The sequence below is a fragment of the Dysidea avara genome, chromosome 3 (genome assembly GCF_963678975.1).
Source record: "Dysidea avara chromosome 3, odDysAvar1.4, whole genome shotgun sequence".
NCBI lineage: Eukaryota > Metazoa > Porifera > Demospongiae > Dictyoceratida > Dysideidae > Dysidea > Dysidea avara.
Genome location: NC_089274.1, coordinates 33,222,517 through 33,248,449, shown reverse-complemented (window position 1 = coordinate 33,248,449; position 25,933 = coordinate 33,222,517). Strand labels below are relative to the sequence as shown.

Here is a 25,933-nt window from a genome sequence, read left to right as displayed (position 1 = left end):
TTACAGCAGGAATAGAATGTTGACACAAGTCTAGATCTGTGGCGAAGCCAACAATGATGAGAGTGAGATGTAGTTTTAATTAAATAGTAGATGTAGCCAAAACAATTGATCACTAAAGAAAACAATTACACTTTCAGTGTTCATTTTATTTCTTTGTTGTGATGCCACAGCCCATACTTCTGTATATGAAGTGCTTCTTAAAGTAATTGTCATCTTGTGACAAGTGATTGTTTGCTATCAGAAAACTAAGTAGATGGATTGTAGTTGACCATGCATGCCTCCAAGAGAACTAAAGATCTGAGTAACATACACATGTACACACAGTTGCACATCCAGACCATTATGATGTTAGTATGTGTTTCTCTTTAGTAAATTTCAAAGCGGTACACTCTATGTGACAAACATTAAAGCATGCATTATAAAGTTTTTTTCTTTCTCTTTTCCCAACTTCTATTGGTCAATGCAGATCAAGATTTAGTATGGCAGTCATACACAGTGAAAATAAACCAAAATGCTGGCACTTTCACTTTTTTCATTTTGACCTTCTTCTCCATCATCCCTGAGTGTAATGGGTTATACAGTATGCACTGTTCTGTTTGATGTTACATCTGACAGCTGATCACAAAGAAGAAAGTGTTGTTCAGCAAAAATCTTGACAATGTTGAAGATGACACTTTGTACTCCTGACAAGTTTTACCGTAATTCGCTTTATTTTTGTGCAAAAATATTTTCGTATGATTTACGTGAATGACTGCCCTATTAGAGTAGTTCGATCTTGTATACAAATTTTCGTGCAAGAAATTTTCGTACAAATTTTGCATACGAAAATTATTTTACAACGAAAAAAAGCTAATTACGGTACTGCAATACACTGAAACCTCTCTAATCCGACACCTCTGTAATACCTCTATAACCCGACATTGTTTTGTATACCAAATAAGACTTTTCTATGTAATACTACCTCAACAATCTGACATCCTTGCTAATCCAACACAATTTTCTTATCCTATGAACATTGGATTATAGAGGTTTCACTGTATCAGGTTTATAAACTACTAGTAAACATAAATAATGATTGTATCCTCTTGCAGTAGCATTTTAATCGGCTACATAGAAGTTTCCGATAATATTCATGCATTTTTTGCTGGGTTTGTAACCTCCTCGTAGTGTAAGTCATTTAATGTATGTATATCCACTCAAAAACAGCCAATCTGTAAAAAAGAGTGTGCCAGTGTGGCCTTCAAAAGCCTGGGTGAAAAAAGTTGTGAAATCAAAGGTGGATACTGCTGTAACCTCCTCGTAGTGCAAGTCAATTAATGTATGTATCTATGCATCTTTAGTGATGTTTGGGAATGCTGACATCTTGGCAATTTCTACCTGCACTTTAGTATGCTGTCTCAACAGAGGCCCATGAGAAGACATGGGACTCAGAATCTTTAAACATAAAGCAGAAAAGATATCCAGACCAGTGGTGACTTGACCCACTGACATCTTCAAGTACCCAAGAAGCCATACAGTTGGAATTTCTTGCATTGATCCTTAATTGCTATACCCATCTATTAAATTATTACTTAATGGAACACTTTGTATGAAGCTGCAGCAATGTATATACTATTGTGTTCAAATAGGGAAAGCAAAGCTAAATATAATACAAAAATATGTGCTAAATATAATACAAAAATATTTAAGCAATCCTTAAATAATGTTACACTTCTTAAATAGTTTGTTCACAAAAGTCTTCAAGTCTGAAAATTGAATTACAAAGAATAAATTAACCCAACTAACAAATGACAATGATGTGTGAGATATTAATAGTAGTGTCACACCAATAGTGTCTCCCTCTTGAATCTTTTGTTCTAATGGTACACATTCTGTCCTGTAGCCACCAATTGAGCAGTTAATAAAATCAAATAAATCCTGCAATGTGCCATTACTGGTGCGTAACAAAAAACTGAAGCTGTTGGTGATCAACACTGTGGTGATCCAGTAGTAGAAAAATAATATCAATAACTTTATCTCTGCAACAGAAAATCTAGTGAAAAACTTCAGTGAAAACCCAGTTGTCCTCTGCTCTTCTTCTTTCTTATATTTCTAAAATACAGCATGTGTACAATGTAGTCAATATATAATAAATACATGACCAAATTATGGCCTTTTTTACCCATGAATGGATAGCCATACCAATACACTTCACATTTGTACAAAAGCCATGCCACCCCCAGGCTGCTTTCACAGGCAGGCATGCATGCAAGAGCCACTGAGAACAAACTGGCACCCTGCAAGGACACTAGCCACATGGAACACAAAGTAGAGAAATGGACAGTTGTCCAGATATCTTCTATGTATATTTTCGTGTGTGTGGAGGTCTTGAGATCCCTATGCTAAAGCTCCTTCCCAGACCAAAATCTATCTCAAAATCTATCCCTGTGCAAACATCAACAGTTTTCACATACATATCAAGACTCATGATAGTGAGTTGTTCAGCAAAGTAAGTGAAAAATCATGCCTCAAACAAGTAAGCATAAGCCAATAGAACCATGTATATAAGGACCATATATTAGTGTACAGATACTACAGATTCAGTTATTAAATGCTGTAGTACTAAGTACCAGCTGCAGATGTGCACATATTCACTATGAGTTTAAATGCACATTGCATTAATTCACCTTGCGTAAAATCCAAAATGCAGCAAACAACACACTTAACCCAAACGCTGATCCTACAGTTAGTGGCAGCAGGACTACATAAAACATGAACTGCACAGACGCAGGAGCACATAGTGGCGGAAATCCAAAGGTAGTATAACCATCAGTGAACATTACAATAACACCTGGTAGAACTCCACAGATTAGTATGAGAATAATTTCTGCCACATAAGCTTGTCTTTTAAATGTATGGGATTTTACCCAACGTTGGTACTTGAAGGGAAATGCCAAACTGCTGAATACATGTACAACATGGAACATCCATAACAGAAAAAATGTCTGCACAGTACTTACAACAACAAACCCTGTAAAAGTAGCAGACATACTGTTTACAGGTGCAAAAGATGTAGAATACTATACTGTGTTATGCTGCTATATGTATGCCAAATTGCCAAGCTGTGGAATAAATAGTTGTGAAATAAAAAGTGAATGATGTTAATGCTAAAAGACATTAATAATGCACGGCCATTACAAAAATTTGTTATCATGAATTCATTGCAGCCATTTCTTGACCCCCGCCTTTAATTTCACAACTATTCAATGATTTGAAGGATGTACCCTTTTTCTGCAGCTTAGCTGTTTAGCACGGATTTCACTTCTTTATAAAACAGTACAGTAGCATTAAGTATGCATATCCTTAAAGTGACAGGTGCCACCTAAAGTGCTGCCCTTAAAGATTATGCTAGAGACATCTTATGTGACAACAGTCACCTTTACAGAATAATAAAAACAAGAAGGCAGCCAGATATAGAATTTTAAAAATCGCCAAAACTTGAATTTTGGTAACACAGTCACAAGGCTGGAGGACAAACAAAGTAGCACACAGCCACCATTTTATGCCACAATTAACAAATTCACCAGTGGCTAATTTATTACATTTATTACTGTGCAGCAATCAAGATTATAATGCACAGGTGTGATCATAAAAGTTACTTAAGTTATTACAAAACTCGTTAGGGGTAGAGAAATTAATTACATCAGCAGGGAGTTGGTTCCATAATTTTATGGTGAATGGGAAAAAGGAAAATTTGTATGCATCAATTAGAGTCATTGGTTGGCGATAGTAGCCACTCCTTAAACTTGAAAGTTTGGAGGTAAGATCAACTGTAGGCACAATGAAATATCCGTTAATTATTTTGTAAAAAGTACTTAATTTAGCTTGGGTTCTTCTTGCCTGTAACAATGGTAGATTAAGAGGAGACAACATATTAGTAACACTTGAATACCTTAAAAAGTCATTAAAGCAAAATCTAGAAGCAGTTCTCTGGATTGATCCTAGCTTGTTCATATTCAACAAGGTGTGGGGATCCCAAGCAGACGCAGCATATTCAATGATTGGATGAACCATATCTTGTAACAATTACTTTTAATGGGAGTAGGACATTCGCGTAAGTTACAATACAAAAAGTTGTTTACTTGTTTGGCCTTGCTGGTAATCCATTGGACATGCTCATTCCATGAGAGGTTGTTATGCCAAGGTATTTGGTATGAGACTTTATGTAGGAGTAGAGTAATACATCATCGGCATACATCTTTACTTTAAAGCATACTGGAGAAGGTAAATCATTTATATACAACAGAAAGAGCAGTGGGGCTAGCACCGTGCCTTGAGGAACTCCCAATGATACTGGGGCTGGATGGCTCTTTTGGTTATCTAGTATCACGCACTTACGCTACTGTAAGAGGTACTGGACACTTGGCAGATACCTGTATTATCAGGATAGGTTCCAGACCATGCCCATTAATGATCTAGATTGACTAATTACAACTGAGTGCAGAGACCACACCTCTTAACAATCTATTTACTTGAACATGATGACCTCACTTCTTTATATGATAGCATGGTGAAATAAGTAATAGTGACCATGCCCTCGAGATACTCTAATGCAGTAGTCACCTTATTACAACAGTCATGTATGATATTCTAATAGAACAGTCACACATGTATAGCTGTAGCAGGAAAAAAAACTAATTTAAAAATGAAGTAGGGATCCAAGTAGTGAAAAAGAGATGGGTATAACCTGGTGGAAAATCCCTACTTGGCATTGAACAAAATAATTACTATAACATGCCAATGTAGGGATTTTCTCACAGAGCTATGCTGTAATACCATCGTTCATCTCTTGTTTCACCACTTTTATTGCTTGGATCCCTAATTCATTTTAAATTAATATATATTTTTAAACATACATACTATGTAATTATATAACCTGGTAGGCTGGCTTTTTAACCACAATTCTTTACATCTATTGACATAATCATGATTACTGAAAAAAAATTGTATTGTACTGCATATTTTATTTTAACTATTTGCTATATTTTATAACTCTCTAATAGACCAAGGACTTCAAAACAGTGCACACAGAACAATCCAGAATTTCCATTAGTATAGGTCTAGCAGGTGTGGAGGTCACTGGTTCAAACCCTGGGGAGCTTTTTCTGGCATTCTTTGTGTGCACTTTTTAACCACTTGGTGACTGTTAAATTAAAGTATCTCAACCCCACAATCTTACACTTGAAGAGTTTTTAGTTTACAATACAGCTGCACAGTTAGCTATTAATACCGCTGTAATCATTGTTTTGCATTATAGCTACACTATAAAGCTTCTTTTACTATTAGCTAGCTACTATTTATACTAACGTTACTATATTACTATTTGTACTAGTAATAATTCTAGCTGTTATACAGACAGTAGCTACAAGATATCCAAAAGTGAAAGACATCCTCAGCAGTGTGGTTCATCTTTGGTTTATTCTTTACTACTCGGGTATAGCTTGGTTCACACTTTAGCTGGCTATAAAGCTAAGGTAGAAATGATAAGGAGAGCTGCATTGGTAGCTGATAGCATGGTACTTGTCATGATGGTATTTGTTCACACCTATGGTAGCTATCAGGATTGATTCCCCAGACTTTGTAATTTTCGTTTATCATGATCACTACATTTATTTGTAGCTAATTGCATGCATGACATGAGGAATAGACACAGTGTAATAATTTTGTCTGTGCACGTATATAGTGCATAGGCCCATAGTACCGTGCATAACTTACCTCTGATCGTAGTAGCAGTGGCACTCAGGTCTACGACCTGTCTCAGTAGTATAGAATCAGAGTAGGTCTTCAGTCTGAAGGATGGTCGTTCTATTCACTCAGGCCGGAAGTTGTTTGAACGAACAGGCCCTTTTTGTCTCAAGTACCAGGATGAAGTAGGCTTCTCCTGAGTTAAACTATTCACTCGAGTATTTAGTAGCCAATCACAGGCAGATCTCGTCCGGCAAGTGGTTGAGTCAGTGTGTTTGAAGAAACAAACTGTCGAGTATTAGTCCGTCTATAACAAATCTCTTCGTTAATTGCAGTCCAGGTGTTGGCAAAAGTCAAAGTGACAACTTAGTTGCCATATCAGCAGCCTCAAAGTATCACATGCAACACATTTAGTTTACAACTGGATGTCCAGTACCTCTTTCAGTAGCGTAAGCGCCTTCTGAAACAATTTTGTGGCGTCTAAATATGCTGCTCAGGGAAAGTGTTGATACAAAAAATTAATGCCTCGATTTGGTTTTGATGCTTTTAAGAAGACAACGAACCTGGTTGAAGATGACAAGGCGCAGACGGAACACACTCGTTGGAACCCCAAAAGGCATATCCCACCAGTGAGTTTGTTATTGTGGCGTAAAATGGTGGTCATGTGCTGCTTTGTTTGGTCTCTAGGCTTGTGACCATGGTCAGCGAATGAGTGAGGCAGACCAAATTTCGAGTTTTGGCAATTTAAAAAAATTCTATATCCAGCTGCCTGAAAGTGTTTACTTGTTTTTAATACCGTCAGTATTTCATGTTAGATGGATTAGTATTATACCATAAAGGTGGTTTTCGTCAAGTAAGATGTCTGAAGGATGATTTTTAAAGGCAGCATTTTTGGCAACATGTGTCACTTTGATGCAATCCCTACTTAAACAGTACCATGGGCGTAGGAACAGGGGGGCCACAGGGGCCAGGGCCCCCCTAGTCTGTAGCCATGGATAGATAGAACAGGCCAGGACCCCTCCAGTTTGCAGCAGGAATCATTTTTACAGTAATGCACCATGTGACACATAATAATTATAGATCATTGGCCTACTTGGACGCTATGTTCCTTTCCCACCGATTAAAATGTTGGTCCTGGCTTATTTGAAATAATATTAGAGGTGCTTAAAGTGATAATAAGCTACGTACACTTCACGTGTAATTCATGTTAGAAAATAATTAAAGAACTGTGCAGCTGCAGAGAGTTAACTTATGTCTCGATCTCACTACCAGAAAACTCTGTCAGAATTAATTCGTAGTCGTGGTAGACCTATTTCAAAGAGTCCAGTTAGTGAAGAAGCTTCTAGCAGTTCCCAGAGCGGTTCTAGCAGAGGTAGCTTTGTTCTAGCCCTGGCTCTAGCACTAATAACGAACCTTTGATGAAGGAAGCTGAATCAGAGCAGTCCCACTTCCCAGAAGACTACGGATCTGCAAACTAACGCAGAATGTAGCTAATACTCAGGGGGGGAAGACGTTAATTCATTAATTCATCCCGCATACAAGTAATTTATAACTTCTGGGGGGGTATATTTAACAACATGAAATTAGTTCAAGTAACAGCCCCTTATTAATTGTGTTTTGTGATGTCATCAGTCCTATCACATCATTAACATGGTATACAAGGTTGCTATAAGATTACTTATCTAGCATAACTGTGATTATGATTATTGGCTAAAATTGCCTCCAGATTCAACCTCATAGCACCTATTTTTCAAAATTTCCCTGGGGGGGAATGCCCCCAGACCCCCCTAGAAGGAGAGCATGTGAAGTGCGCAAAGCATGTACCCACAAGTAGCTACACCCTCCTCCGCCACTGCTTTAGTTACCAATAGTGGCCCCCCTATAGTTTTTTGCTTTGCTATACCACTGAGTACTACCGTACTGTTTGATTATCATCCGAATACATTAACATCAAACTTAATAAGTAAATTTGCCATTTTACTCTATTTGTTTGCACCAAATTTCAAGACAATCGAGTTAAGCATTTAGATTTCATAGTAGTGTGCAAAAAAGGAGAAGGTAAATCCCTTAGGCAAAAACCAAAGAAAAACAATAAAACTTCAGTTGTATATATAAACCTCGAAGTGATTTTGATCAAAGTGTGGCCTACCCTAGCTGTTTTGTTAGAATATTTACTGCAAAGCACTTCACTGTACAATATGCAGAGAGCCCCAACTACTTTAAATATCAGAGACCTATCAATTTTCCTTTCAAAAAGGAAATGCCTCATAAAAATAAAAAAGCTAGGGGTTAGTGTACCATCATTTTCAATCCATCTGTTTTAGTTACAGTAGGTTGCAGAAAAAAGTTTACGCTTCGTAATTGTAATTACAGTGTGATTACTAAGTAATTACCATGTTTGTACTGTAATTACATTTTGACCGTAATCCGTAATTATGCAAAAAAAGTAGTTTTTCACCAGCCATATATACAATATATTCATAGTTACCAATAGAGAATAATTCGTAATTACGCTTTGTAATTACGCTACTACAGCGTAGTTACAATTACGAAACGTAAACTTTTTTTTGCAGCCTACTGTATATACCTTTTGCTCAGATGGGTGTAGAGAGACATTACCAATCAAGACAGTATATTTTAATGAATGCTGATGAAACTGTGGCCTGTCTACAACAATAACATTTGAATGCAGGTAGGCCTCCGTCAAATATGCCAGCATAATAAAAAGCATAACAGCTGGAGTGCTATGCCAGCATAATGCTAGCATATTAGGTGGATATTTCAAACTATAGTGCTTTATTCCATGAGTATAGATCGATACTCCCTAATAGAGTAGTCAATGGAAACAGCAAACTGCAATAGAGCACTCAAATACATTGTACATAGCTCTTTAGATCGATACTCTCTAATAGAACAGTCACTTTGGAGTAAAATACTCTAATAGAATATTCACTGATTAAAACGTTCCAAGATTATGGTAAAAAGTGTTGTTAATCTTGGAGCATAATGGGAACACTGAAGAGCATGATAGGTAAAAATTTAGCAAAATTCCTTAAAGCATTTTGGGCAAAATTTTAAGCGTATTTGACTCAGGCTTAAATGCAAGACAAATGTTATTAACCAGTTGGTTTCTTACAGTAATAAACATCAACTGTGCATGCATACAGTACAAAATATCAACATGTCTAGTGTAGTGTGCTTTACAAATAGTTAAGGAATATTGCTGACCTTGTAATCGGCAAAATACTGTAGATTCTCTAGAATTGCTAGCTACTATAAAATTATCATGAGAACACATCAACTTGCTTGGTCCAACTATGACTGGGAGAGCTATAAATAACACTGTTGGGATATATACACATTTGATTACTACAGCATACATAATATGTACATACGTACATATACAACAGATATCAAACAGTACAATAGTACTACATATTATGGATTACAAGGTTTGTGCTTTTCTGACCAATAAAACTAGCCTCATGCACAATACCTTTATGGCACCATAGAAGTATTGGTTAGGTATAGCTAAGGTAAAAATAACTGGCAGTGACCCTAGGAATCTACGCACTGCTGAGAATTTATCTGACACTATTGTAGCTCTTGGATAGCTTGTGAGTTCCATAGGCTACATCGCTGGGCTGCCTGTATACAGTACTCTCCTTTCATGTTGTTTCAGTGATTGATACAGGACTAGCATTCACCTAACAGGGCAACAAAGTTAAGATGGCTTCAACTTGATAATCTCACTAATTACTCGCAAATTAGCACTGCAAGTGACAATCCACCACTCACCAACACTTACCCATTCACACAAAATTGTTAACGATACATACAGCAGCTACACTGGTATAAATACTGCCAATATCAATGGTAATGTATTAGTCATTGAAGGCAACATCGCACTCTGGAAGCCACGTCATAGACCAATTATGTTGTCACAGTCTAACCACAACATTCCACTGCCTTAAAAGAAAAGGCCTATTGTCCGAGTTTTCTGATGCAGATGTTCTTTACATAATGTTCTTCATTTGTAATGCTGTGTAACAGGCTGAACATAGCTGAAGATGAGCATGATGGCCATTTTGCTTTAAGTAATTGATAGTTGGGGCCTGCCAGGGGCGGATCCAGCAGTTGGCAAGGGGAGGGGCACAAACAGGTTAAGTTTTGGAGAGCCAGATTCTTTAATTCAGTGCTGCATTTTTGAAGTAGCAAATAGTCACCTTTTAGCAGCGTCTCACGGTTTATTTTAGCCATTTTGTCCTTTTCAGATGGTTGTGAAGTCTTGAAAGGCTTTAAATGCTTTAAATGTCTTAAACAACCGAAACACGATAATTATTTTTAGAGGCACTTAGTACGCACGAAGGTGCTGGTTGATGATTTCACAGTTAGTTTCACTTTGGTTTCAGGTGAATTTGTAGTAAAATGTGCAGATTTTCATAAGCTTCTTGGTCTGGCATAAAGTTAGTAGCTATTTTATTAGAAGTGTGTCTGACTCCTTCATTGAAGGAGGAGGGGGGGAAGGGGGGGGGGGGGGCATTTGCCCTAAATGCCCCATCCTGGATCCGCCATTGCCTGCGTTCAGATGAAAACAATAAGCCTGGCATCATTCTTCTAATGTGGTATACATGGGTTCACCAGTCATAATAACATTGCAAAAAAGTAAACAAACAAGTAGAAGGAGGGTGAAGCCTTCAAAAGCCTGGGTGAAAAAAGTTGTAAAATTAAAGGTAGCAGCCATGAAATGGCTGCAATGATGTCAATGCTAATAAATTTCAATTGTGAACTTTCATGGCCACCACCTTTGTTAGCAGGTTTCTGAAGGCCACACCTTTTTTACATAGCTCGGTTGTTTTTACATGGATTTTACTTCTTTTTGTAATTTATATATCTAAAAGTCAATCACAAACTGGCTTTGAGGCTTGTTTTTACACACTTGGATAAAACTTTAATGATGACCATATGAGACAAAGTATAGTGTTCTACTGATACAGAAAAATACCTACTGATCTGATACCAAAGGACCTATGCAATAACCAATAAAATTAATGCCAATAATAGTTGTCCCAAATTTTGTACTTGCTTGTTCATGGTATGGTTATATAAACTTGTGTTATAGTGCTTGTATTTATCTGCACTAACAAAGTAAATTTCTTCCAAGTTATAGGTATGCATCATTGTACTATTAGGATATTTTATTTTGCAGTGACTGTTCTACTCAATTTTTTGTATACAAACATGATAAGTTGCAGTAGTTGTTCAACTTTTAACAAAGCAAATCCTGCACCTTTTATGCTAGAATACTATTTCCAGTCGGTCACATTACAAGTTTGTTAGCATAGCACTTATCATGATGACAGTTGGCATGACTATGTCTTAATCGTAGTGTACCACCAATACTGATCAATACCAAAATTGTTTGGCTATAATATTGGCACTGATTCGATGAAATATTTACAGAGCTCTATATAAATGTATGGGATTCAGTTATCCAAACAATTCACTTTTCTGAACGTTTATTATTGCCTGAGGGTTCAGATAACTGAGGGTCCATTGTATAACAAAAAGTTTGGCTTTTTAAAATGTAAATAATTGTCCATAGCTCTATGACTATTTATCAGATTTGCACCAAACTTTGTATGTGATGTTGCCGCAATGTGTTCTTAAAGTGTATCAAAGTTCAAGAAGATCGAACTATGCATTTGTATTTATAATGATCTTTATACAGTGTGCAAAAAGAATAGTCTAAGCTCTCCAAACGAAGAAAAATAAATAGCCAAACTTTGATAGCTCATATTTCACAAATGCATTAGCTTAAGTTTAGTACATATGTGGAATGCTGAAGGTGGAGGGTGTTTGCAGTACAAAAATGATTCCAATTTGAGAGGGGATGGAGCTACATATGCATGAAAATCAGATTTTCTTTCTGTTGATATACTCAGGGTGTGGCATGCCAGCTTTCTTGGTGGCATAACACACTTCTGTGTGTCTTGATTAGCTGATGTGTGGCTACTGGTGAGCCGGTGACTGCATGTGTGTCATTTTTAGAGGATTAAAATGACCTAATTTTGAATCTCAATGACGTTCCTCTAATCTGTCATGGAGAACACCATGATAGATTAGAGGAATGCCAGTGAGATTCAAAATCACCAATCTATGTGGTAAATAATATCCCTTACATGGTTACAAAGGTGAAGTGTATAACTATAGGGGCTTTTATATTCATATGTAAGCTCAGCTACTGAAATTACGACCTGACTTATACTTTTGAACAAGTTTAAACTGACAAGGATAGTATGCAAACTTTATAGTCAGTAGTTTTGCATAGCCAGATCACTGTTTTAAAAATAAGGTCTGGTGATGTCCACACAAATAGTAGGAATTTTAAATTGGATTAGGGATATAGACATAAAGGTAGTAAAATAAGGGGGACTACGCTGCTGGCTACACAGGAGTGAGAAGTCTTGGGAAGTGCCTCAGGAAGTGCAATTAACTTAATAAGATATTGTTGTCTATCCCATATTTCCAAGAACAAATGGACACTTAATTGTTTTCATACCCTTTTTCAGGGCAGGAAGTTCAGAACCTACAACTTATACTCAGACAGAGAAAAGGTGGCCTGGCCACAAGACAGGTTTTGTTTTTTGATGGTTTTCCAAAATCAAGCAACACATATGTACACATACATCACATGTGCAGTGAAAGACAATTCTATAAGGACAAAGCTAGAGCACACAATGCCACACATACTTATCATATACACAGTTGCCACAAGATACTCACCATTGATATGAGCAACAACTGCTCCATATAGTATATATACTATTGGATACTTGAACCTGCAATGTAAAGCGAGCAATAACTTAAGATCACTACCTAGTACAGTAGGACCTCGATTATCCGAACTTCGATTATCCGAACAGTAGCGGTGACTGTTCTATTAGAGTATTTTGTCAATAGGTGTATGTTCTATTAGAGTAGTTCAACAGAGCTCTGTATATAAATCAATGGGCTTCATTTATCCAAACAAATTCATTTATCTGAACACTTTTGTGATTCAGCTGGCACATAGGTGTTTGGACAATGGAGGTCCTACTGTATCTTCCTCTATTATCCATAATCACACTTATATTTTCCTTGCCATTCCTTCACTGCCAGAGGACAGCAGCCAAGGCTATGCAAATGCTTGGATTAATTAAGATTACAGTGTATATTATTTACACTTCTTATACAAGCTATATATGTTAGACCACATCTTGGGTATTGCATACAATACAAGTTTGGTGCTCCTTTCTGCCAACTGACCTCATTACAGAGGTGAGTTGTAATTGAGTGCATGTCCACACCTGTATAGAAAATTTCATACTCAACCCAACCTTTGGAGCCATTGACAGCCACATCAAAACCCCAGATCAACAATACCAGAAACTCATTAAAAAATTAGGCCAGAAAAGCAGGCATATTAGAATGGGAGTAAGTTTATATACATGTATGTACATGGATACATAGAGTACTTCATACTGAATGCTTCAACTTTGTATATTGTACATACTGCAACTAGATCTGCAGAGTTAAAAAAGCATGCAACTTACATAGTTTTTCTTTTTATGATACTAGCAATCAAAGTAATCACACCTCCTGTTAAATTTATGACATATAAAAGAATCATCATAACGTTGTATACATCTGCAAGATCTTCAGCTAAAACAGGTTCACCACATAATGGAAAACACAGTGATCCACAGAATACTCCAAAAGTATCTGGACATGGCAGAACTGGAATATTTGATACAGTCAGATTAGCACCTTCATCAAAGCTACTACAATCTGGAAGTGAAAGATTAAGGAAATTTTCAACAATTCTCCATTCTCCAGCACACCTATTATCACGAGTCTGAACACATTCTTTACTTAGAGTTGATGAAATATTAGTGGAGCCATCACAAAGAAAACTTATAGCCTCACAGAAAAATTGTAATCCATTTCTAGTACATGAGCTTTTTCTTTCAGCAATGTTGTACACGGTACTTATGGCTGTTGCTTCTGGAGCCAAACAATTTTCAAACAAGTTAATATTCTCAGATTGACACATATCTAACAAAAGATCAGACATATTGTCTTGCATTGACCCAAGATTCACCTGTATATTAAAATTCACTGTGAAACACTTCATACTACAGTGGAACCTCATTTATCCAAACCCCTTGGGACCAGGGGTGGCCCACAAGTCTGAAAAATCTATATCTCTGAAACTGTGTATAAATACCCTTAAAATAGCTAAAGAATTTTTTTTCAATATCAGTATTTTCAACTACCCTAATATAGAACAGTCACTACTCTAATAGAGCAGTCATTTTCGTAGTTCGGTTAACCAAGAATCTGGATAAATGGGGTCCGGATAACTGAGATTCCACTGTATTTTGTACAGCTACTTACTGAACAGTTTTCAAGATCTATTATTCCACTGATACTGAAGTTGTTACTTGATTGATTAGTATAATATAATGTAATTGGGATCTGCATCACTCCCACCACCACTAGTATCACGATGTGGAGAGTAAGAAATTTACAAAGCTTTTCTTGCATGTTATGACGCTGCATTGTAGAAGATGCTTGTCTCTCCTCAATATTATCATTTACTGTTGGACCTGATTCTTCATTTTCATTTTGATTGTGGTTATGACACTGCATTGTAGATGATGCTTGTCTCTCTTCAACATTATCATTTACTGTTGGACCTGATTCTTCATTTTCATTTTGATTGTGATTACTGAATGTTTCCATCTCAATAGTTTCATCACAGTCATTTGTGCTTTCACTGATAATAGAATCAATAGTATCTATAGTATCTGCAACTGATAAACTATAATCATGTTCTTCCATCCTCACAGTAAATGTGGTATTCTATCTCGATATAAAATCTGTATCAACGATGTTGCAACATATTATGCATAACACATACTTAGTTATGTAATTATGTTATTTAAAATACAAGTACACAGAAAAATTTGGATTTTCAACTAGAGTAGGGACCATAGCACATCAATAAAAAGTACTGAAACAAGCTGGAGTAGTGCACGATATTAAATCACTGTAAAACAATAAGAAGTGTTATATCCCTACTGTGCTCAAGATACCATAATGGAAATGCACAGTAGGGATATAACACTTCTTATTGTGTTACTGTGATTTAATATCATGCACTACTCCAGCTTGTTTCAGTCGATGTGCTATGGTCCCTACTCTAGTTGAAAATTCCAAGGTTTTCTGTGTACTTGTTTGTTAACTTTTTTTGTAAATAATTATTATGACTGGTGAACCCACGCGTTCCGCATCTGAAATGCCACCACGCGCCCCAATTATCATCTGAAAAGTGAAGTATCCATTACGCTTCATTGCTGGCTATGTTCAACCCATTATACAGCAGTACGAATCAAAAACTGTTTGAAAAGCACCTCTGCTATCAAAATAGCCACTATGACAAATACGGACGATTTCTATTCTTGTTTCTGTTATGAAGGGAAGCCATCATGTGCTAACACCAAATCGACACTTTCCGCTGTCAGCAAAGATGAATGGGACACAAAAGAGGACACTGGTAAGTCCATGAAGAATGTATTGTACGTACTGCGGTATGCCAAAAGGCACCTGTCAGGCTGAAGCGATGTCGAACAGTGAAAAAATCAAACCTGTAGCATTAGCCATTATCGAGTTACACTTGTCTGAAGGCATCAGTCAGTTACTCAGTCAGTCAGTAGAAAATTCCATTAAATAATTTTTTTTAAATTCTTTAGCAACTTGTTGAAAGCATTTTGGGTCGATCTGAAAACTTGTTTGGGCTTAGTTTTACCTAACCAATACTGCCTCATTGTCGTCAGGGAAAATTGAGGCTGGTTTTTGGGTGAACTTATCCCATGGGCCACGACTACTCCTTTGTGGTCCCTACTATACACTAGTGCAACCTAGTGTGCTTTTGCTTTAACAAGTACAAGATAAAATTATAAATCCTAAAGATTGATTAGGGATAGTAGAAATAAATAGTAGTAAAACAAGGGAGGTCATCTACATCTGCAGATATCATGTACTAGTGGACATTAAATTCCTACAAATCTATATATATATGTATAGCATGACCACTCGTATACATATCTGCAGGAAAGGTCTGATGAAATACAGAGAAATGCCAATTAATGAGTGCCAATGACATTTAATCAGCTACTCAAACATCTAGTATAATCATCTTACGTAATTTAAGAATGGCTCAGGGCATGCAGTGCCTGCAAGCTATTTATAATTACATGAGGAAGGTGAAATTGAAATATCAACATGCAAATGACTAATTACAATGACATATGACAGCCATTTTGAAGTACACGTGACAAAAACAGTAGTCATAATACGTCATCATCCTGCTCAAGTATATAAATGCCACGTGTTTCCACTTGAGAGGCTCTTTGTAGATGCTGACTCCGTGAATGTGTGAACCATGTACAATATCAGTTAGTATGGGGTGTGGTCACTACTCTAGATCATTGTGAATAAGCAATCTACACTTGAGGAAACACATACAAGTTAAGATATACGTGCAGGAAGGGCCAAGGGCGGGACATGTTGATATTTCAACTTCACGTGTAATTATAAATAGCTTGCAGAAACTGCATGCCCTAAGCAATTCTTAAATTACATTTCGGAAGGTTCAGTTTCCATATCAACATGTAAGCTTGAAGTGCTAGCAGATGACAGGACAGTTGGCCCAAATGTTGTTTTGTCCTGTATTTCTCGGTGTAGGATCGATGGAAGGTGTTTTCATTGGACCAATCTGCAGCATTGAGGATGTCTGCTATTGTGACTGTCAATGTGTTGGAATTGACTTGAAACCCCAATAATTCTATTAGCTGGGTTGGGGTTAGCAGGGATTTCTGTGTGTTCACCATCAGCCCCTAGGACTCAAACAATCTGCATAGTAGTGGTGTCATTACCTCTAGTTGGTCCTTGTTGGCATGCATGAATATCATGTCGTCCAGATTTACTATCAGGTGCAAGCCCATCTGTCTTAACAGGCCCACCACTGGTTTCAAGGTTTTGGTAAATACTCGTGGTGCAGATGACAGGCCAAAGGGGAGACTCTGAAACTTGTAGCATTTCCCTTCCCAGACAAACTGGAGGTAGCGCTGGTGACTCAGGTGTATGGGGATTTGGAAATAGGCATCTTTTAGATCCATTTTGATCATCCAATCCCCTTGTTGTAACAGATCTGGTAGGAGGTGTAGACCCTCCATCTTGAAGTGTTCCACCTGTACAAACTGATTTAAAGCCTTCATATTTAATACTGAGCGTTGTCCCCCTCCCTTCTTTTTGACCAGAAATATTTGGGAGACAAAGCTTTCTGTGCATGGGGAGGATTCCACGACTACCCCTTTCAATAGGAGTTCTTGTACCTCCTGAGTCACCAGGGCATGTTTGTCCTGAGGTAGGACTATTGGGGTGGCTGATATGACTGGACAGGTGTGGGCTGTGGGTAAAGTCTATTAAATACCCTTGTACTGTTTGCAAGACCCAGTTGTCCTGTGTCAAGATTGCCCAATTCTGTCTGTGGAAGAATGCCCTCCTTGAGAGAGAGTGACAGACTATATCACTCATGCTGTTCACTAACACCCCAAGGTGTTGAACAGGACCCTGAAGTGTTGACACTGCCTAAGCTTAGGTAATTGTATTTTGCACATTAAAAACATTGCCTACTACATGAATCTCTAGTCATTTCTTTCCAGCTCCTGCTGTCTTTGAACCCCCAGCCTGCCAGATTCCCTTTTTGCTGGGACCACTGTTTCCTTTGCTGCCACCCCAACGGGCCCAGTAGTTCTGGTAGCGCTTTTGAAAATTTCGGTTGGGTCTTCTGTATCAGGGCTGCAGCTTCCAATTGCTCTTTAGCAATCTCACCAAACTTCGGTCCAAACAGGAATGGGGCTGCGATAGCAAAGTCCTCATCTTTTACTAGCAACTTTAGTTGAGGGTTGAGGTGTTGTATCACTGCTTTCCTCCATTGAATAGCATGATGTTGAAAAGCATTTCTCAACAATACTAGGGCAGCTCTTATTCCCTGGATGGCCTCAGCCTGGTCTATATTACCTGCATCCATTTTCTCAATAATTGCTGTGAGTGGAGCAGTTTCCTCCAGCCAGAGTTTGTGAGTCTTCTGAGTGGTGGCGTCAACTCTGATAACATCTTTGGGAATGGTGGAGGTGATGAAACTGTCTAGCCGAGGTAGTTTCAGCCACTTACAGTAGGGAATCCCGAGCTTCACTTTTTACCTAGTTCTGGTAGCGTCATCCTGTCTATCCTTAAAGGCTGCCTTCAAAAAGTTTGAAGGTGTCATCACCATCATCATCGCTGCCAGGGTTTTCATCATCAGATGAGTCTGACTTATACCCGGATGGTTACCTCTTACAAGGATTGCCATCTTTTTCGTTACCATTCTCTGGTAGAGTGGCATGACTGGACTTGTCGGTCGGTGGGTTGTTGCCACCAGTGGCCCCACTGCTTTTCAGTGCTGCCACATTGGCCTGAAGTGTCTTCACACTAGTCAGCAGTTCTCAAAAAAGTCCTTCAGTAATCGCATTAATCTCAGTCATGTTGTCGACGTCGGTCAATCCGCAGAGAAAATAATAACTTACTTTCAAAGCCAAAGAAAAAGCCGGTCTAGTAGAGACACGTGGCGCAGGATGATGACTACTGATTTTGTCACGTGTACTTCAAAATGGCTGTCATATGTCAGTATTAGTCAATTACATGTTGATATGGAAACTGAGCTTTCCAAAATGTAATAGATGGTTATGTATACTTGTAAAGAGGAGGGATGGACAGACTACAGGACTGACTGCTTAGTATAAATAAATAATATTATGCTCTACATTTACGTATTTCTATCTTTCAATTGTGGGTTTCAAATTTTTGTCCTTTACCATTGATTTGGCATGAACTTAGTGGCCTGGACCAATGATTTTTGAAGTGTCAAACTATAGTGAGTACCCTGCTGTATGTTGCCTAAGGGGGTAGCACTCCACTATATCCTGCACTCCAATCTTTGCCACAGTCAAACTTGAAAAATAATGATTATGCCTTTTGACCCTAGTAAAAATGCACTTGACTCTTGATTGCATGTAAAGCCGTAGGAATTAGTAACATGCCCACTAGAAACATATCTGATGAGAAGCCTGTACGAAAAGAAGCCATAGCATGAGAAGCCATAATCTCGCCACAAGAAGCCATAATCTCACTACAAGAAGCCATAATCTCACTACAAGAAACCATAATCTCACCACAAGAATTGATTGAATCATGTGATTATACTAACACAGCCATGCTGCCTGTTAAAGCATGTGACTTTGTTATAAGAAGAAATCTGCTATTGCCAATTGTGTAATAGCAAAGAAGACGTTCACAAAAATAAATATTGTAGTCTAGGAGGGATTGTGTACCATAAATACACCAGTGGTGAGAAGAAATGGCTTCTATCACTATTACCCATGATCGATGTTTTCACAACTTTGCGATGTAATATATCCTTGTGTGTTGAAAACTAATCAGACTGGGCACTGGCTAGCAGACTATACTACTATTGTAATTACAGATCTGTAGGTGCTTCCTTTGTTGCAATTTGATGCCAAGTAGTTTTTCTGGCAGTCCTCTGTGGGAGTTAGACTCTTCCTACTACTCCCACTCTCTGCAGTGCATGTACTCAGTCTTAGTAGCTTTCTTGTTAATGCCCTTAATTGTTTGTGGGGGTTGCATGTATGCTGGCAATCCATGTTTTTTGTACATCTATGTACGCTCTGTAGTTTAGTTGTTTTCTTTGTTTTTTGGTTGCTAAACTAGGTTGTACTTCCAACTAGATAAGAGATAGATGATGTGAAGAGACGACTGAGACTCCACGATTAGGGCTGGTTATTCAGGCACATCTGTTAAACCCGTGGTGTAACTCGGAAAGTGCAGATCCCATTTCTCTGAACTTGTAGCCATTGTTATTGTTAGCCCTTGTTCATCAATTGTTATCTGACTTCCGTGTGTAACCTGTGGGGTCTGTGTGCTAGAACTGAATTGTATGTGTATTCAGTTTCAGAATTTTTACTATTATCTAGGACAGGGTCACATACAACCAAGTACATACACCAATGTGACAACCCCATGGTGAGGCTATGCATGACTAGGTAGTGAAGGCACAATCAAACAATTATGATCTCAAATCAACTCAATATGGCACAATAGTGACAGATCATACACAATAGTAGCAGGTCACCAGTAGCTAAGTACCGGTACATTGTTGGTGTGGCAATAACACAGTGATGTATATATGCATACAAAATTAACATACAAGAAAGAGCTATACATTATTGTAGTATTGTATGCAACAACCTTATTGGCAACACCGAAGATGATATTATTCAGCTATGTAGTCAATATACAGCTCAGTATCAACTAGAGGTCGCTGGTAGTTAAACACGGTTCATCATGGTGTGGCAATGGCACAGTGATGTGTACACACTACAGTATATACAACTTGTAGGAGATATACAATACTGTAGTGTATGCAAGCCAGGTGAACCAGATAAAGGAAGACAGCCAAGCCAGCCAGAGCCTAGCAAGCCAGGTGAAGGCAAAATGTACAATACAAGCAAACATTAAAACATACCACACTCTTTACAAACAGACAGCCCAGCCAACCAGAGCCTACCAAGCCAAGTGGAAAGATGAAAAAATATACAATACAAGTAAACAGTACAAACAAACATACCATACCACTATTAATCTTGCAGCTGGAATGGTGAACTTCCTTCATATTTTTGGCATTGGTACAAAACTAATTTAGGCATGGCCGCCTTGCATTTAATGGAATGACATGGCTTTACAGTCACCAGCACGAAAACGAGTAAGTATTATCAAGAGTTCATAATAATATACCTAAATATATATATTATGAACTCTTGGTATTATATGTCTGTGCCTTCGTTCAATGGCAATTCTATCCCCGGTCAGTGCATGTCTATATGCCTTGTAGTTTTCACGTACATTAATTCATTATTTAAGATGTAATTTTGACTACATTTCTTATTATCTTTAGAGCTTGGTTGTATAATTATTAATAATGTACATATTACAATAATTACAGTTGACCTACATAATGATTGCAAGATTACAATTTAGTCTGCCTTTGAAAATTTCAAATGTCAGGTGATAAAACTATGTTCAAGCATTCCAGAGTACTATAGACGAGGGAAAATGACAGTTTGTATGTTTGTAATCTGGCTAATGGAACTTTGAAGTGATGAGTACGGTGGCTGCGTATTGGCCAGATAAAGTTGGATTAAAATATTGTGGGTTGGAATATCATTTACAATTTTGTATAGAGTTAGCTATTAGCTTAGCTTGAGTACGGTATTGGCAGTATTCTAATATAGGATGTACGTACAATGCATAACATTTGTGACCCAATCTGGGAAAACCGGAGTATCGAGAAACACCAGTTTTAAGTATTTAGTGTGTTGTAGCTTGCCAATGGTTGAAGCTATGTGTACCAAATTTTCACACGTTTTACACCAATTCCTTACCTTCCACAGCATCCACTGTGCAAGTAGTCAACAACTAAGTTTCCCGCCATTTTAGATAGTTTTAAAACCGAGGTTGACTGTATCAGGCAAGCTGCAAAATGGGTAGGAGGCGGGAGTCCTGGAAGGCGGGCAAGATGGTGTTCAAAATTTGAAAAGGAAGGCATAGGGATGAATTAGGCCAAGTTTTGGGCTATTGAGGTCTCAAAATTGGCTAAAATGAAAGGAAATTCACAGCAGAGGTACTTAATCAACACCACAGAGCTGTACAGTCACATACAGTCATCCCCAGGCTGACCAGAGCTCCATTAAGGCCCCACACCGCATGTACAGATCGCCACTGGACTTGGGAAAAGCAGCCAGCAAAACCAGACTACTCAAGTCTAGCTGATTTTTATTGTGGAATTAGATAGTTTATTCATGTAGCTTCGTGTCCTGGGTGAAAAATCGAATCTGCTGACATGGGCAATAAGACCGGTTTTCTCAGACTGGGTCACATTTTATCTTTGACTGATGGAATTTAGTTCAATGGTTTCCAGTAGACTGTTACTTCAGACATGGGTCACATGGCTAAACTGAGAAGCGGCGTTACCAACAGTGACCCCTGGGGGTATGACTAGGGTTGGCAATGAAAAAATCTACCTCCATAGTTTTTCCTCCAACTCTGGGTGATCAATCTTACCCAAATCTACATCAAAACCGTAGAGTAATAATACAGTGATTCCCCTTGCTGTGTCTGTAGCGTGCATTTTAATTTTTCATGATTTTTCAGGTTTTTAAATAAAAATGGGCAGCAACATCAGCTATGCTGTTTAGAGCACTTCAATGTTTCCATGAATGGTGCATTACATGGTGGTCACTATACTATAGAAAACGGATGCATATTCTTGGTGAAACAGATGCTGCGAGTTTCTAAATCATATCGTGAGTGAGGGCATCAGTTTGCATTGGCACGTAAACACTGTAAATCTCCATTTAATAAGGTCCAAAAAGGTGCCTGGGAGTTAGTAAACCAACCTTGTACTTCATTAAGTGAGTTTCAGTCCTCGGTTTCAGGGGCGGATCCAGAGTCTGGAAAGAGGGGGGGGCACCTTGCTGGAAAAAAAAAAGTTGAAGAGCAAAAAAAGAAAAAAAAAAAGGTCACAACAATAATAGCTAGTTATCCTTTACCAAATATATTATATCACGTATGTTATATGTAAAATAAAATCCTATTTATAGCTTCCTAAGTAAGCTACATTTCCCCATGAACACTGTGACTGCTTTATTAGAGTGATTGACTGCTCTATTAGAGTATCTCGATCTTATATACATTTTTTTAAGGGGGGGCACGTGCCCCCTGTGCCCCCCCCCCCCTGGATCCGCCACTGGGTTTCAGTTGGTTGATTTTACATTGCAGACCCATCAAGCGCCGTTTTAGCGAAAAATGAAGTACCGGAGCGAATCACCTTTTAAACAAGTGTATTTTGTAGAGCACCTCACCCAATAACCTAAAACAGCAATGGACAACATTCTAGATGTTCCTGCCCATTTTTATAAAAATGAGCCGAAATCCGTCAAAATTTACGACACGGCTATGATCCCAAACCGAAGGCATCAGTTTGGTCCGGCGCTACCGAACCCACCATTTAACACTAGTCCATTGGTAGGCTCCATCCCCTGAGTTACAAGTTAATCCAAAGAGGGTCGATTTTTTCATTGCCAACCCTAGTATGACACCTCACACCTCTACAAATCACGTACACTGGGCCCTTCAGCTACCAAATCACAAATCAACAAAATTGATCTCGAGCAATTTCGCCCACAAAAATAATTAAAACTGTTTGAAAACTAACCCCGAAAACATATTTCTAAACAATACAAGCTCACAACGGTGATACAACTATGATACTTCACAAATCACAATACGGCGCCGGCAATCACGCGTGAAGTTTCCGGCAAAACTCAAGTTTCAACTGAAATCACAAATCAGGTTTCAACTGAATCACGAAAAGATAAAAATCACATACAGATTGCGAAGGTGTCGTACCCCCTCAAATTGACATGGGGATACTGTAGAGTGTGGTGGATGGGAGTGCCAACTAGGGCCGGTTCTTCTTTCTTAAAAAAAAAATAAATAAAGCAGTAACCCTCCACAGTATGTCACAGTCTAAACCCGCTGCCAACCCACAGCCCTGGCCCACAACCCAACCCAGCTTGAGGTCTGGTTTCGAGACTAAGTCACATGTAGTTACGTACCTCGTCAAGTCGCTATCCAATAGATCGGCAGTAACTAGCTACGTATATATTACTGGTTCCTCGACAACTAGCTATCTATGATCTCTCCGAACCAACGGCGATGATTTACTTTTACTAGTAGGTGACAAACATTTTAGCTTTTTAATTTCTGGTGTTATCTGACGTCACACCAGCAGCGATTTGATAATCTAGCACACTGACACGTGCGTGAGTTGAGTCTGTAGCGGGTTGCAAGAAAAACCGGAAAATAATGGAAGAATATACGGAATAGTGAAACACTAATTTTCCTATCAACTACTAGCCAACCCTACGTCAAGAAGCCATCCAAAGCAGGAAGTCAATTAACATCATTACTGAACTCTCTGCACACACCTCGCTTAGGTCTTTTTACTGTACTATATCACTTAGCAACCATAAATGTCTTGTACCCTTGTAGCTATACTTTTATCAGTTGTGCTCAAGTTGTGCTTAGCTAAGTGGTGGTCCAACGAACACACTCCTTCAATGGCAAGCTGCCACACATTTTATAACTGACAGTAAAGCCGTGAAACAGAATTCATTGGCAAAGTGGATAGCTAGTTAGGCCACACCAAGTCAAACCTTAGTTTCTGGTCACCTGCCCACATGGAAAACTTGGAACCCAGTTTATGAGGACTATTATTAATATTACAGGCGCTTAAGTGCACGTGACCAAGGGCACTGATTTTTAAACACTGCAAAAGATCGAGATACTCTAATAGAGCAGTCAGGGATTCTAATAGAGCAGTCACACTATTAACAGTCAGGTATTTATGCTGCACTACTAAAATGTTTCTGACTAGTTTTATTATAGCAGTCGGCTTCTGTTACCAGTATAACTTTAGTACAGCATGTAATATTAACCACTAGTATAACTAGCTCTAATGATTAGTCTATAGTAACTCTTCTATAGCAGATCTTAACTTTGACTTCCTATCACTGATCACTGGCACACTTACTGGAAAGCCATGCAGTAGCTAACATTAACTGAGCTCAAACTTCAACTTTTCCATAACTATCTGTTTGGTCCTAGATAGGCAAGTGGTTAAAACATCAACTTTTCCACCTGATCACTAAAACACACTAGCCTGATGACTCAAAACTTTGACAGTTATTTTTCTCAAGTTTATACTAAATAGAAGGCTGGAACTGAATACATAGTGGGCTAAGACTTCACATTTGGATGAAGAGTTTCTCAGATATGTAAATAGTTTAAAATGGATATTCCGATTTCCAGTGTTGGGAGTAACGCGTTACATAAGTAACGCGTTACGTAATATTATTACTTTTGTGGAAACAAAGTAATATAACGAAATACGCTATGAAAACAGGTAATATAACGCAAGATACTTTACTTACAAACGTAACGCGTTACCTAAGTAATATAATTACTGTAACGAGTCTAATATGACGTAATATTATTACTAAAAGTAACGAAGTTACTAATCTCGTTAGTAATCCTCTGAGTAACGCCTAACCACAATGGAGTAACGAGGCCTATTGAATGAAGCTTATTCACTAGCTTCTTACTTATGACCAAGATTTGTACATTGTCCAACAACGCAATCATGTCACGTGATAAGGTGGTAGTTTCACATGTGACAGCTTAAGGCTGTGGACACAAAGTAATATAATATGTAATATTATTACAGTTACTTTATTTTATGGGTAATATGTAACTGTAACTAAATAGTTCAGTTGCAAGTAATATGTAATATGTAACTAGTTACTTTTACAAAGTAACTTGCCCAACACTGCCGATTTCTTATCTGAACGCATTCAACGCGTAGTATGTGGTGGTTCCACCTCCAAACCAATCAGTGTAACTAGCAGTGTTCCTCAAGGAAGTGTATTGGGGCCATTACTCTTTTTTACATACATAAATGACATCTCTGATAACTCATCATCATCATGTCGCCTATTTGCAGATGATTGTATTTTGTATAGAAACATCATGTCAGCTACTGATGCTGAAATCCTTCAAGAAGATCTAAACAAACTTGCTACCTGGGCAAAAACTTGGGGTATGCATTTCAACATTGATAAATGTGTGGTACTACGAGTTACATTAAAGCATAATCCTTTTACCACTGAATATTTTCTAGACAATCAAAAGCTCAGTTCTGCTACTAAAGCTAGGTATTTGGGTGTTATCTTTGATAACAAACTAGCATTTAATCAACATGTGGATTCAGTTTGTCAGAAGGCAAATCAGACCCTGTCCTTTTTATGTACTAATTTGTATCAGTGTAATCGAAGAGTAAAACTTGATGCTTACAAGATATATGTCGAACTAATTTTGAACTATGCAGCAACAGTATGGTCTCCCCGTACTCAATATTGTATTAACA

General features: G+C 38.0%; 1 protein-coding gene across 1 annotated transcript; it reads right to left on the bottom strand.

The window, feature by feature from the left end:
- Positions 1–1,599: 1,599 nt before the first annotated feature.
- On the bottom strand, positions 1,600–23,721 carry LOC136250776 (uncharacterized). Its single transcript, XM_066043063.1, has 7 exons — positions 23,565–23,721; positions 14,164–14,648; positions 13,320–13,867; positions 12,511–12,566; positions 8,953–9,066; positions 2,667–3,010; positions 1,600–2,091 (listed from the first exon to the last, which is right to left on the bottom strand). Exons 2-7 carry the CDS (start codon positions 14,608–14,610, stop codon positions 1,696–1,698), a joined length of 1,905 nt encoding a protein of 634 aa, XP_065899135.1. The 5' UTR covers positions 14,611–14,648; positions 23,565–23,721; the 3' UTR covers positions 1,600–1,695.
- Between the last annotated feature and the right edge of the window lie 2,212 nt (positions 23,722–25,933).

What these genes read in the sequence shown, in the direction of transcription:
- LOC136250776 (XM_066043063.1), bottom strand. Translation starts at nt 14,610, where the DNA reads ATGGAAGAACATGATTATAGTTTATCAGTTGCAGATACTATAGATACT. An exon ending in TAGATCTTGAAAACTGTTCA is followed by an intron (nt 13,868 to 14,163) that starts GTAAGTAGCTGT and finishes TTTAATATACAG; the next exon opens with GTGAATCTTGGGTCAATGCA. An exon ending in CATTTTGGATTTTACGCAAG is followed by an intron (nt 2,092 to 2,666) that starts GTGAATTAATGC and finishes GCTGTATTTTAG; the next exon opens with AAATATAAGAAAGAAGAAGA.